This window comes from Perca flavescens, chromosome 8, assembly GCF_004354835.1.
Source record: "Perca flavescens isolate YP-PL-M2 chromosome 8, PFLA_1.0, whole genome shotgun sequence".
Classification (NCBI taxonomy): Eukaryota; Metazoa; Chordata; class Actinopteri; order Perciformes; family Percidae; genus Perca; species Perca flavescens.
The window spans coordinates 32,508,618-32,522,384 of NC_041338.1; the positions used below are offsets into that span (position 1 = coordinate 32,508,618).

At 42.7% G+C, this 13,767-nt stretch overlaps 1 protein-coding gene across 1 annotated transcript in view; it reads left to right on the top strand.

The window, feature by feature from the left end:
- Positions 1 to 13,767, top strand: part of LOC114560172 (F-actin-capping protein subunit alpha-2) — a 37,153-nt gene that overhangs the window by 6,125 nt on the left and 17,261 nt on the right. The window contains exon 2 of the mRNA XM_028585347.1: positions 11,724 to 11,787. Within this exon, the coding sequence (XP_028441148.1) occupies positions 11,724 to 11,787 (64 nt within the window). The remainder of the gene's footprint in view (positions 1 to 11,723; positions 11,788 to 13,767) is intronic.

Sequence of the window (13,767 nt, forward strand, 5' to 3'; positions counted from 1 at the left end):
CTTGCCGTGGGATTAACTGTACTAATAAAACCGTTGAAGCCACGCTGCTGTAAAAGCTCCCCGAACGTCATTTATCAGTCTGATTGATACCCCTCACAGTGGCAGCTCCTCCACTCATATCTTTATAACGTAGCTAACCGGAGCTAACCGCTAATCAGAGCTAGCTCGTTGCCAACCGAGCCTTCAGTTCTGCGTGCCTGTATCCATTAACTGCATGTATGGACTCAAGCCCGAACAAACCCCTTCATTTTATTAAAATGGCTGTAAAAGTTTTAAACTTCAACTCAGAATTGTTTGAATGACAGAGATCAGCTGAAGGTACAGTGTAGCGTTAGCGTGCTAAGTTGATGCTTTCTCTGCGTAGTGCAGACTGATTTGCTCTCGCGAGTCATCAAATCGAGACCAAATCGCAGCCTTTGCGATTAGGAAATCGCGTTTTAACATATCGCGATATTATCGCAAATGCAATTAATCGTTCAGCCCTACTTGCAGCGTCCCCCGACAGTAGAACTCTTCAAGACGAACAATGTTATATTTTTGGCTGCCTTTTTGAAGTTACACCTCAAATGTACAGTTAGGAACACAAAGGGATCCTTTTACTTATTAATGTCTTTGAAGATTGATTGAAGTAAATGATTGACAGATATCAGCCCTTTCTCACGGTTTTTGGTGTTTTAAGCCCCCAACGTCGTCTTCCAGGCAAACTACCCTTGCATCTCAATGATCGCATTACATGTTGAGGGACTAGTTTCTCCGCAAGCGGGGGAATTTTACTTTGCTCCGGTTGGTAGTACTGCGCCGAAAGGTAAACGGAGAAGCGCACTCCGGTCGAGACACCTAGCAGTAGCCCAGTACGTTGGTATTAAAGCATTGGATTGGAAACTAAGGACTAGGCAAACATGGATCACTTGTTGATCACCAGCACTGTCTGGGAGAGAGCAAGAATTAGCGTATGTGAGTGTTTTTGTGATTCAGAATGTTGGTTATTGACAGTAATGCTGAAATAAATAATGATAAAGGCAGTTGCTGAAGAGAGAGTTAAAAGAAAACCGATTTGAAGCAAGTAGCACGCAAATTCAGTAAAGCATTTGAAATTGTGAAAAAGAGCAGAGTTGGTCGTTTTCACTGGAAAACAAACCGCCAACCGGCTCTCTGAATAGCACCGCGGCGGGTAAAGTTTGCATAACAAGTCAGTTCACTTATTTAACTGTCAGAGAGGAAGGTAACTTGACACAGTGAGCATAGTGACACCAGGGATAGAGACTTCATTCTTACCGGGGGCACCACTGTAAATAAAGCATGTTGTCACGATACAGTAAGGCATTATCGATGAAAGCATCCACTAAATCCCATGTATAGAATAAAGCCTGTCTAGATATTTAAGCTATACATCTGATCTGCACAAAGATTAGGATGGCAGAAACAAACTGTTCTAATACTACAACCTTTAGAGATATATCACCTTTCATGCAAAATTACAATACAGAGTGGTTAACGTAACACGATAAAGTAAAGAAATAAAAATGTAATACATCCTTTTTGTGATGGGAGATAGAAACGTTCGAGGTGTATTGTCATTCGCACAGTAAAGACAACTTACATGTTATACAGTGAAGCTAAAAACAAAAAAGTTAAAAGAAATTAAAAAAGGTTAAAAAACAGTTAAAGTGCACTTTGCCTAGCCAGCACTGAATGTAAAAATATGTTCTAGTATAGACCAACTTGCTTAATGACTCATAGACAGTTACACTTGAGACTTACACTTTTGATTAGGGGGTTTTCTCAGATTTTCCAGTTTATAAAGGTTTTATTGCTGTCTGGGCAAGAAGGGTAATAAAAAAAGAAGAAAAAAAAAACCTTGACAAAGTATAATCCTTTTTTTAAACAAAATAATCGTGCAATCCCACATTTAAGTCCAGAGCCGTCGTAAACTCAGCAGCCCGATATGTGTACCTGAGCTTGTCTTGTGAACGGCTGCGTTACACCTTAGGGATATAGCACTTAAATGCTGAAAACTCAGTGGCATCTTCCTTTAACTGAAGAATGCACAGACAGAGCAGAGGAGCGCTGTCTGTACGTGCCTGCAGAAGTGCAAGAAGAGATCTGGAGACAAGGAAAAAAAAACCCAATGTTTTTCTGTCTAAACACTCAGCTAGAGAACAGAGCCCTGAGGGACCCGATCTGGTGCCCTGTTTAAGTGCCCTATAAAATGATAAATATTGACGTGTAAAGACCAGTGGCTTTACACTGGGGTGTCTGCATACTGGAGGTGGTAATGCAAGCCAGTGATATTCCTTATATTGCATAGCTGGCTGCTTATGGTAAAATAAGATAAGTCATTGGGGTTTAGGCTGAAGGTGACACATCTGAAGTAGACATGGAAGCTTTATGCAGGATCGGTAATTATGCAGCCCAGTGGGAGTCCGTCCAGTGTCTGTAAGGTCACAGGTTGTATCCCAGCCAAAGTATCCAGCATGTGTGTTTCTTTTGAAACCGTTAGATTTTTTTGTAGCGCTTATAACTTGTTAAGGGCATCTGTCAGATTTTTGACATTTGTTTGACTATCTAAAGGATTTGAAAATGTCTGACCTTTGCAACTAATATCAAAAAAAGCCGGTAGCAGACAGCAACGCAGAGTTTTTTCACTGGCGCAGCTCCATACCTAAGGCCGGTTACACACTGGACGCGTCACGCGAGCGTGTCCGCCGCGTGGCATGTCCGTTTATATTTCGGCTCTCATGTTAACAGGTTAGAGCTTACACACTGCCTACGTGATACGCACGTTAGTGATGCGTGGATCGTCTCATAACCCGCAGGTCGGGTTGGGGCGTGTAAATACATTTTTTAGCCTATTAGATGATTATAAACGCTGCTTTAAATGTTTAAATTGTTTTATCACATAACCTGATTTATGGTCGTCTGTTGTTGTCAGTTAAAAGGACGATGAATCTGCACGATGATTCTGCACTTTCAGGCTGTAATAATGGATGTTTTCATTTCCATTACAGTTAGTGGTGCACTATATATCGGCCGCCGATATAATATCGGCCGATATGGTCATTTTTTTACACATCGGTATCGTTCCGATGTCAAAATAGGGCCGATCAATAGGACCGATGTGAATCATTCCTGTGTATTTGACATGTGTAGGCTTAGATGTGAGTGTGTGAGAATTTAGATTTAAATCTGACCTGTGGAGGGCAGTAATACGCTTAACAGCGTCTATACTGTTGAAATCAGAAGAAGAAGAAGTGTGGGCGGGGATGTTGGTTTTTGCAGACGGTGCGGCGAAGTGGGACACTGTAAACTTTAGTAGACCACCAGCTCTCGGTGGGCGGGAGAGATGAATGTTCGGAAATAAGAGGTTGCTGTTCGGTTGCTGCGGCCCACCGTACAGGTTAGTTTGACCAGCGGCGGCCAAAGTGGGCAGCAGCCGCGATCATGGGGGGACATTCTCAGCGGTGAAACGGGGGCTGGACCTAGCTAGGTGGAAAGCTAACGCTAGCCAGCCACCTGTTCCATCAATCCTGGTTGCAAGTGTCTGCTCATTAGACAACAAACTGGAGTACATCCAACTTAAACGAAACTCCCATCGCGACTTCAGAGACTACTGTGTTTTTCTTGTTGTGGAAACATGTCGCCGGGTAACAGTGGAGATTTTGTTAACACAGACAGAAATTAGCTGCTTGTATCCAACTAAATGCTAACTGCTGGGGAAGTTTGGGACTAGTAAATGCCGTTCTAAATTTCACGCAAATTTACAACCGTGTTTATAATCTGCTACAAATAAAGTTCAACAAATGCATACTAGCATTAGCGCTTGGTTGACTGTAAACACCTGTTTCGTATGTCGTTTTTATATGTTTTAAATGTGTAACCATTACAGCCACGGTGAAATGTTGTTTCGTGTATATGGTTGAAATGACAATAAAACACATTTGGGTTGAGTTGAATGCTGCCTCACTGTCGGTCTGTAGGTGGATGTGGCTTGGGAGTAGAGTCTAAGCAGCGAAGCAAGTGCATTCTGGGATTTGGTGTCTTTCATCCATATGAACAAAAAACACATTTTCTGGCTTATCTCGGCCTAGAAGGCACCAATTTCTATAATTTCAAGGGTTAGGCCTAACTTTTAAGTACTTGGCAGTTACTGTACTTCCAGTTCAGACTGCAAAAGCCAGTGTCTGTTCAGTCCAGTTTGTTCTGGCTCCATTTTCACATTTTACCTCTTTCAATACTTTTGGCTTTGGCCATTTAAGGCCTACTGCTGTACTTTAAAGTTTTGAACTGTTGTACAATGTTCACAGAATACAGTGACTTGGTCTCAAGTGAGTTAGATGTTTATTGTGAATACTCAGGGTTGGCTTATTCATAGTGTGAATTCAGGACACACTTGTATCCTTTTAAAAATGTATTTTTAAATAAATATTTATTTTTTCTTCTGAAAATCTGATGACAGTCATATTTTGCACACAGGTAAAGGCGCCCAATATCAGTGATTTCTGAAAATAAATCACAAAAGTAAAAAAAATGCCTTTTGGAAAATAGTTCCTTATTTGATTATCTTAAAAAATGTGTTCTATACAGAGATATCGACATCGGTAAATATCGGTATCGGCCATAACAGCAATATTAATATCGGTTATCGGTATCGGCCACAATTTTCACATCGGTGCATCACTAATTACAGTGCATGTCTATTTAATGGTCGCAGGTGCGGGGCGGGGCAGGTTGTAAAAATAGATAGTGGTGCGGGGCGGGCTTGGGCGGGCCAAATTATTTCATAAATGCGGGACCCGCGGGTTGGAAAAAAAGCCGACCTTTGACAGGAAGAAAAAAAAGATAAAATGTTCTCTATCACGTATTCCCCAAGAAAATTTGAAGTCTCCCCAAGTTAATATTAATGCTTGACCGAGATAAAACTAAAACTGGTGGCTGCCTGGAAGGAAAAAAACCTAGGCCTGTCTGAAAATCAGTTATGATTCGTCATTTGTAGTTAATCATGTGCTGTAACTTGCTGGCGTAAAAAGTGCCCCAGAAAGTCATTATGCTGTATAACAGGGTGTCACAATTATTATAAAAGTCATGATCTTTACTTTTAGGAACCCCCCTTCAATAAAACTTCTGCTCCTGACATTATTAATGCCCAACATCACAGCCCTTATTTATTCAATTTAATCTAGAGCCGACCAGCTGCCACCTGCTCATTTTGATTAGCAGAGGAGCATTTCTAGTTAGCCTACGGCTGCCTAGACGGTTCTCCTTCTCTCTCTGCCATCCCGCTGTGGTTTTATTCATAAATTATTGCACCCACACCCCAGCCCGTCACCCAATCTCCCCCCACCTAATATCCAGGCATCAGACAGGTTTTCCTCTAAACTTGGCTCTGATTCTGCGGTAGCATTTCAGGGATCCAGTACCCTCTTTTTTTCCTTTCTATCTAGGACATTGAAATGGAAGCATGGCAGGGAAGGGGATCAAACCCAGGGAGATGATGAGGCTTAAAACGCCCGCGGGGCAAAATATTACTTCAGTTTACTCCTGCTGCGTTTTTTGTACTGTTATTATTTTCACGGCTCTGGATTGGCATGATAAGGCGATTTTGATGCCAGGATTAGTTTGAGTGTGGTTTCGGTGCCAGTGGGTGTCATTTTGGGATTAAAAAACGGGTGCTCCCGAAGAGGTGGGATTGTGAGGGGGTGTCTGTCTGCTGGGTAATATGAGCATTAATATACAGTGAGCAAGTTGAAAGAAAAGAGACCAGCTGGTGTCTAGGCCAAGAGGGCACAAAGACACAAGGATCCCACTGTGTGTGTGTGTGTGTGTGTGTGTGTGTGTGTGTGTGTGTGTGTGTGTGTGTGTGTGTGTGTGTGTGTGTGTGTGTGTGTGTGTGTGTGTGTGTGTGTGTGTGTGTGTGTGTGTGTGTGTGTGTGTGTGTGTGTGTGTGTGTGTGTGTGTGTGTGTGTGTTCCAGCTCCTTGGTTAGCTCATGACTGCATGCCAACTCTTTAGAATCCACCCTCTCTTAGAAAGATAACATAATTGACTATGGGAGATAAAAAAAAAGACCTCATTTCCAGCTAAAGAAAGACTTTGTCCAAGATCATGATGACGAGGACTGTGAGTGAGTCCACTTTAGATAACTCTCACTCACACACCAAATCACACACAGCAGCAATTGTCGGCCTCGCTTGCTGTCTCTCTGTTCCTGTGAAATGACCCAACTACAGTCAGTCCTTCCGTTTCCCTCAGCTGCACAAACCGAAGCCCAGTTCAGACCAAAGATTCGCGTAGAGACAAGTTGAAACTCGCAACTTCTTGCGGCGAGCCGCTCTGCAGCGTTCTAAAACCTGCCAGTTCACACCAATGCGACGAGACGGTGGTTCATCTCCATAATTCAGTTCAGTTTTATTTATAGTATCAAATCATAACAGGAGTTATCTCAAGACACTTTACAGATAGAGTAGGTCTAGACCACACTCTATAATATACAAAGACCCAACAATACCAGGACTTCCCCCAAGAGCAAGCATTTAGTGCGACAGTGGCGAGAAAAAAAAACTCCCTTTTAGGGAGAAACCTGGGACAGACCCAGGCTCTTGGTAGGCGGTGTGTGAAGGTGCCAGTTGGGGGTGTGATGAACAGTGGCAATAATAGACACAATAAAGATAATGGAACTATGACTGGAAACAGCAGTTGTAGTAGTTCATGACGTAGCAGGGTACTGCATTTAACAACGCCTCTTTTTACTTCCGTTCTAACTTCTGACTTTTAGGCTTTTTTTTTTGTAGCTGGATCTATCATTTGTTTTGTCTAAATATGAAAGTGGATAACGTAAGTGATATTGAGAGGCTTGCTACAGTTAAAGTTCTAGTGATGAATCGGCGAAAACGTATTTTATTTCTTTGATTCCCTGCTTTGTTCTAACGCCGCTGGGTGCTCCCTCTCTTCAGTCGCTCTCTATATAGTATCTTGCTTGACCATATAACCGTTATATGGTCAAGTTATATTATAACGTTACCGTGCAATCGGGAGGTCGTTGAGGTTCCGTCTAAAACGCTGCCATTTCGACCAGCTGTTTGTAAAATTAAAATAAAATGGCTAATGGATCATGTTATTTCTGTATTTTATAACTGACTTTACCAGCTGACTTCTCTCTTGGCTGTTGAAACAGCTGACGTACCTTACGTTCTAAAACCAGCCTCTGCAACTTGAACTGCTGAGTCGCAGCAAAACCATCAGCTGGCTTGAGTCGAGCTGAGACGGGCCGGTTCACGGGTTTACGAATCCCACTATGGCCACGCCAAGACCTGCCCTTCAATAGCATTTATTGGCCAGGCGTCCATGCTTACGCAAGGTAACGTAACCCCATTTATACAGGTCCTATCCCCTGACCAATCGGCTATCCTAACCTTAACCACTCAAGGTCAAATGCCTCACCCCAACCAATCAAGCTGCTTCGTTGGGCGGTTCTTGGCGTGGCCATAGTAGGATTAGTAAATTTGCAGCCACTTCAGATCGCTGCAACTTTTCCCTGCAATGTTCTAAAAACGGTTTTGTCTCGTCGTGAATCTGAACTGGGCTTTAAGCTGTGTGGATGTTTACGTGTGTTTATGCAGCAACCTAATGGTTCATGATTTCTCTTCAGGGACTGATTTTTCAGTGAAAATTGCACCTAATTGCAAAATCAGTTCACTTAAAAGTCCCAGATACTGATATTAGATATTAACTACTAGCACTAAAACAACACAATGGCTTTGGCTTAAAAAAAAAAAAGCCCATCGCAAGTTCCCAGACCCTGAAGTTACATCCTCAAAAAGCTTATTTTACCTGACCATCAGTTAATAACTCAAAGCTAGGGGTGTAACGGTACACAAAAATCACAGTTCGGTACGTACCTCGGTTTTGAAGTCACGGTTTCGGTTAATTTTTCGTTACAGTAAGGGGAAAACAATTTCACAAACTCCCAACAAGTAAAGTAAAAAAGCAGAACAAATATGCTTGTTGTTTATTATGAACTTTTGTAAATAACAATCCGTTTACAATTTTTAAAACAAACTTTGAAATGAATTGTATTAAATATAAGGGGGGGTATGACTTTCTGGCTATAATGTGGGCGAGAAGGTGAATTTCAATCACCTTCACCATGTGTGTTTTTTAAAACCTGTTTAAAAAACAGTGTTTTTTTCTGACAGGGTTGAAACGCCAAGAACTTTTGAGTTAGTTAATACAATTCCCCACAGATACTCTTTGCCTTGAAGTGGACCCTTCATGTAGCACGTTAGCAGTCCGTGCTCAAGGCTAAAACTAGGTCTCAGAGCTCCCAAGTGTCCCAGCGTCACAGACCGCCACTGGAAGGAATCCTTAACCTCGCAGCTCAGTGTTCAAATTGCTGCTCTATAGTAATTACCTCTGCAAAGGAGACCATGACGTTGGTCTCATTTGTCTGCAAGCTAAGATTCATATATAAGACTTTGATATACGTTTGCTCTACATGTATTCGTTTGGGGTTTCTCAGAAACACCATTTATTCATCTGTTTTCTTTATCTCTGGGAAGGGAAGTAGTGCACGAAGCTGATATCTTCTTCCTTTCTGCACAGCAGGTTTGTGGTTTCACCACTCGCTGTACCATCTTGCTGTCCGGCAATATCTTACAATCACTAGAGCGCTAGTGTTATATATATATTCCCTCGACCCATAACCGTACAGAAGAAAAATGGTTAGAGGCAAACTTCTCAAACCGTACTTGTGTCTAGCCTCACTGTAAACGAACTGGGATAATGTTTAACGTGTATAACCTGCACACAAAAAAAAAAAGTAGAGAAGTGAATGTACTGGTTTCATTCTTCCAATCTGCCATAGAAGGATGTAGGCTGTTGTCTCGGTGCATTAGTAGAACTGGTTTGATGTAGCCTACTTAGAAGAAGAGGAAGTATTAACTTGCTTTCAACAGTCAATGCTTTACTCATAAGCCGCTAATGGAGTATCCGTCTCCTCCTCCTCTTCCTCCTCCTCCTCCTGTCAGTGATTCGTTTTGAACCCCATCGCGCTCCCTTGGCTTCATCTCGTCTCCTCTCCATGCACCCTAAAACAGTTAGCTGTCAAGAGATGTGATTGTGAAACCATCCCCGTCCATTCCTTCGCCGTCTTTACTGCTCTCTCCCTAGCCCTACGCACAGAGTGGTTCACAGTAGGATGGAAATATCTGTGGTCAGCGCTCTGTAAGCCTAAGCCAATGTTTTAAGTTTTCAGTGTCTCGAAATCTGTTTTTATCCCAAACACTCAAACTGTTTTTTTTTGTTTTGTTTTTTTTGCCATTTCGTTTTAGTGGTTCACCCAGACATTTGTTCTTGTCAGGGTGGAAATAAATATCTAAAATTTCCCAGCAGCCTGCTCCGATTTCCTCCACGACCTTCCATGTCTTGACTCAGGTGAATTGGAAACTGGATTTCCCGTAGGTGTGACTGTATTTGTCTGTGTGTGTGTGTGTGTGTGTGTGTGTGTGTGAGAGAGAGAGTGTGTGAGTGAGAGAGTGTGTGTCCCGTAATACACTGGCTACCTGTAAAGCACCTGAATAGAATAAGATGTTCTGAAATGGGATTTGTGGATAGCACTACAGTATTACATTACATTGAAACAGCCAGACAAGACACAGAAAAAGCATAAAGTGTAACGTTGTTATTTCTGACTATGAGACCCAATGTCTACCAGTAGTTCCAGTGGTCCTGCTGAACGTAAGCTCTATTAATAGACTTTATTGGAACCAGATCTGGCCATAGAGAGTTCAGCTTGTGTCAGATATTTGAACTAGTTATGGTGCTCTCAGTTTATCTTGTCATTTACACACCCTTATAAATGGCAGATCTGATAATTATGAACTGTTCTATATGTTTATTACTAAACTATTATTAGTTTTTATATATTCTGTGGTGTTTACAGCCCAAGCTGGACTATTGGCATGTTTAGACAGGTTGATGGAGATCAAGATGTATTTATTGTTTGAATCCGTTCAGTTCAGAGCCTGAGAAAGCCGGCATTCCTCCTGGGATTAAGACAAAACCAGTCCTCAACAGATGACAGTTTTTTAAATCGTTTTTCTGGATTAAAAATAGCAAGGGCTTACTGCACATCTTACATATTTGCTCTTTTCTCTTAAGTACACATGTTGTTTTTGAGTTACAACCTCATCAGGGCCTGTTCCAGGCAGGAAGTAGCTCAATAAAACCCAGAACAGAACTTTTAAACTGATAACCGATAACGTTGGTTCACAAATGCGTAAAGCCTGCGTCCCAGAACAGGTCCCTGGAGTGCCTGGGAGACGCGCTCTCCGTATGGAAAGTCTGTTTACACTGCCTTCAAGTGTAATGAGGGGAGACCCAACGCAAATTAGTCTTCCCGCGGGGATGTCAAGTCACAAACACACAAACACAATTTTCCACCAGCTGTGGAAAACACTCGCACAAACGCACACACCTCCCTTGTTCCGCGAATTTTTAGATTGTTCAGCATAAGTGGGTCATGATGATCTCATGACAGAGGATTAGACAAATGCAGAGACTTTGATCTCAACATCACACACACACACACACGCACACAAGCACACAAGCAAGCACATGTTCCTCCCCGAGTGCCTTCCTTTCTCTCAGCATCGCTCATTAGCAAGAATCAATCTGCAGCTCTTCACGAGTGCCAGAGCACTTGTATACACACACTGCTAATAAGGGCCCGGGGGACGAACACACACACACACACACACACACACACATGAACACCTTCCCTGATGCACCACCTTGTAAGACTGGGGGGGTGGGGGTGGACCTGGCTGAGCCACCGTACCCTGCCAGTGATAGAGAGGGATAGAGACATATAGACGAAGGGTGAGAGAAAGTGTGTACTAGAGTCCTCAGCACATTTTTGTGTCCTTATATGGTTGCAAACCATGCAGGGGAGGGAGGGGCCGTTGTCTCGCTGTCAGTTTGACATGTGACCTGGAAACAGGAAGTGTTGTAGTGCAGCAGCAGAAGAGAAGTGAGAAAGAGGAAAAGATACTGCTGCTCAGATGCGCTTTATACTGAAAGAGATACCCCCCCACACACCTCCCAACCAGTGACACAGTAACATTACACCCTCTGTTGGCCGCAGTGTATACACATATATTCAGTGTTCACAATGTGTTTTAGGCATTACATTTTTGTCCCTACTGTGAGCTAAATCTCCAGCAGACTTTAAAAGGAGTCCAAACTTTTTGGAAACGGATTTTTGATTTTGGAATTTTGCAAACTGTCAAAAAAAAGAAAAGAAAAATAATACATGGTGTCTCTAAGACTAGACAATTTCCTAGGTAGATATTGACTAGGGACTATATTGGGTGGAAGTAGGCTACAGCCGAAGCACTGCTACTCAGGCACAGAGATATCGGCAGCCCGTGGAGCTCTGCGGCCGGCGCAAAGTCACTGTTTCTGGGTTAGTGGACGGGCAGCGGGCCGCGGAGCTCAGTCAGGGCAGCAGCATTTGGTTGTCCAGCAACCCAGAAACGGTGACTTTGCGCTGGTCGCGTGCACTGAGACAAAAATGCGTTTGCCCACCTATATAAATATAGAGGAGACGGTGACTAACCCTATTTCAACAAACGGTGGCGTATTCCTTTTAAGGTTTTTTTTTTTTTTTTTTGCTAAATCAGTGACTTCCAGTCTTAACCTGGACCTTGTTTTTTTTTTTGTCTGCAGGTACGCATAGCAGCTAACTTTGTCACCCATGCCCCACCAGGAGAGTTCAACGAAGTTTTCAATGGTGAGTTTCTCTGCCTCTATATAATGTACAAGTTAAATCAACGCTTGTAAAAAGAAATACTGGCATTGCAAAATGTGATGTTATTGCTCAGATCTGGCTCTGTTTAGATGTCCAGAGGCCTGTACTACTAAGCAAGATCAACATGCCTTGGGATCCCCCCCCCTGGGATCACTTTCAGTTACCCTGCTTTACCTATCTCGCATTAGCTGTTTCACGAAGCTGGTTATCAACTAGTTCAATCAACCATCAGGGTTTCCCAATCCAGTGGTGCACGCGCTCACATAAAAGAGGCGGTGTTCGCACACCACGACCAATCGCAAACCTCTACCAGAGCCGCATATTTTAAACAAGAAGAGCACACTATAATTCTACATAAATGTGAAGAAAACAGACTCTGTTTTACAGGGAAAACGCAATACAGTCGCTGCTGGCAAAAAAAAAAATAGGCGACGCTTTAGATGCATAAATCACTTCCCCATCAGTCAGGACCAAGATCTGACCATAATTACACTTGTGCTTTCCATAAACTGTCGTTGCTTTAGCTTATTATTTCAGTTGCAACCCTGGCAGTGGGAAGCGCCCGTGAGAGCAAATAAAACATATAAAAACATAATTCAAACCGATGTGCGCATTGGCGACACACAGCTCAAGAAGCCGACAAATAGCCGATATGTAATTCCCTCCCATTAAAATATATATATTTCATAAAAATACCCATCAGGGAATGTTAACGGGGTTGTCGGTCTCTAAATGTTTTAACTTTTATGAGTGCACCTCTCTCTCTCTCTCTATCTCTCTCTCTCTCTCTCTCTGCGCACCGAGCTCCGCCTGATCTTCTAAAGAACGGTGACGCCGTTATCAATTGATTGACCTATTGATTGGTCAGTGGGCGGTGCTTTTACACCGGTTGATCTCTGATCTCCAACTTAACCTGCTCCTGACCAGGTTAGGAATCCAGCATGAGTTACCACGGCGATTGAACCCGATAACAACTAATCCACCGTCGTGATACAGAAAATCCTGGGTTGAACCTGAAGTTAGCTCGTTAACGCCAAATCCTGCTTCGTAGTACAGGCCTCTGGTTGTCCCCCTAGGCCAGGGGGAAAACAAAGGTCCAGCTGTCACCTCTCCACTGTCCATCATCTAATTACAGGCAAGAATGCCCAAAATATACACATAAAAGAACTGGCTCTGCTTAAATATATTGTTTGATTCATTGATTTAAAAATGTTTTGATCAGGAAAGCACTGCCTTACAGTGAGGAAAATAAGTATTTGAACACCCTGCTATTTTGCAAGTTCTCCTACTTGGAAATCATGGAAGGGTCTGAAATTGTCATCGTAGGTGCATGTCCACTGTGAGAGACATAATCTAAAAAAAAAAATCCATAAATCTTAATGTATGATTTTTTTTTAACTATTTATTTGAATGATACAGCTGCAAATAATTATTTGAACACCTGTCTATCAGCTAGAATTCTGACCCTCAAAGACCTGTTAGTCTGCCTTTAAAATGTCCACCTCCACTCCATTTATTATCCTAAATTAGATGCACCTGTTTGTGGTCGTTTGCTGCATAAAGACACCTGTCCACCCCATACAAACAGTAAGAATCCAACTACTAACATGGCCAAGACCAAAGAGCTGTCCAAAGACACTAGAGACAAAATTGTACACCTCCACAAGGCTGGAAAGGGCTACGGGGAAATTGACAAGCAGCTTGGTGAAGAAAGGTCCACTGTTGGAGCAATCATTAGAAAATGGAAGAAGCTAAACATGACTGTCAATCTCCCTCGGACTGGGGCTCCATGCAAGATCTCACCTCGTGGGTCTCAATGATCCTAAGAAAGGTGAGAAATCAGCCCAGAACTACACGGGAGGAGCTGGTCAATGACCTGAAAAGAGCTGGGACTACCGTTTCCAAGGTTACTGTTGGTAATACACTAAGATGTCATGGTTTGAAATCATGCATGGCATGGCA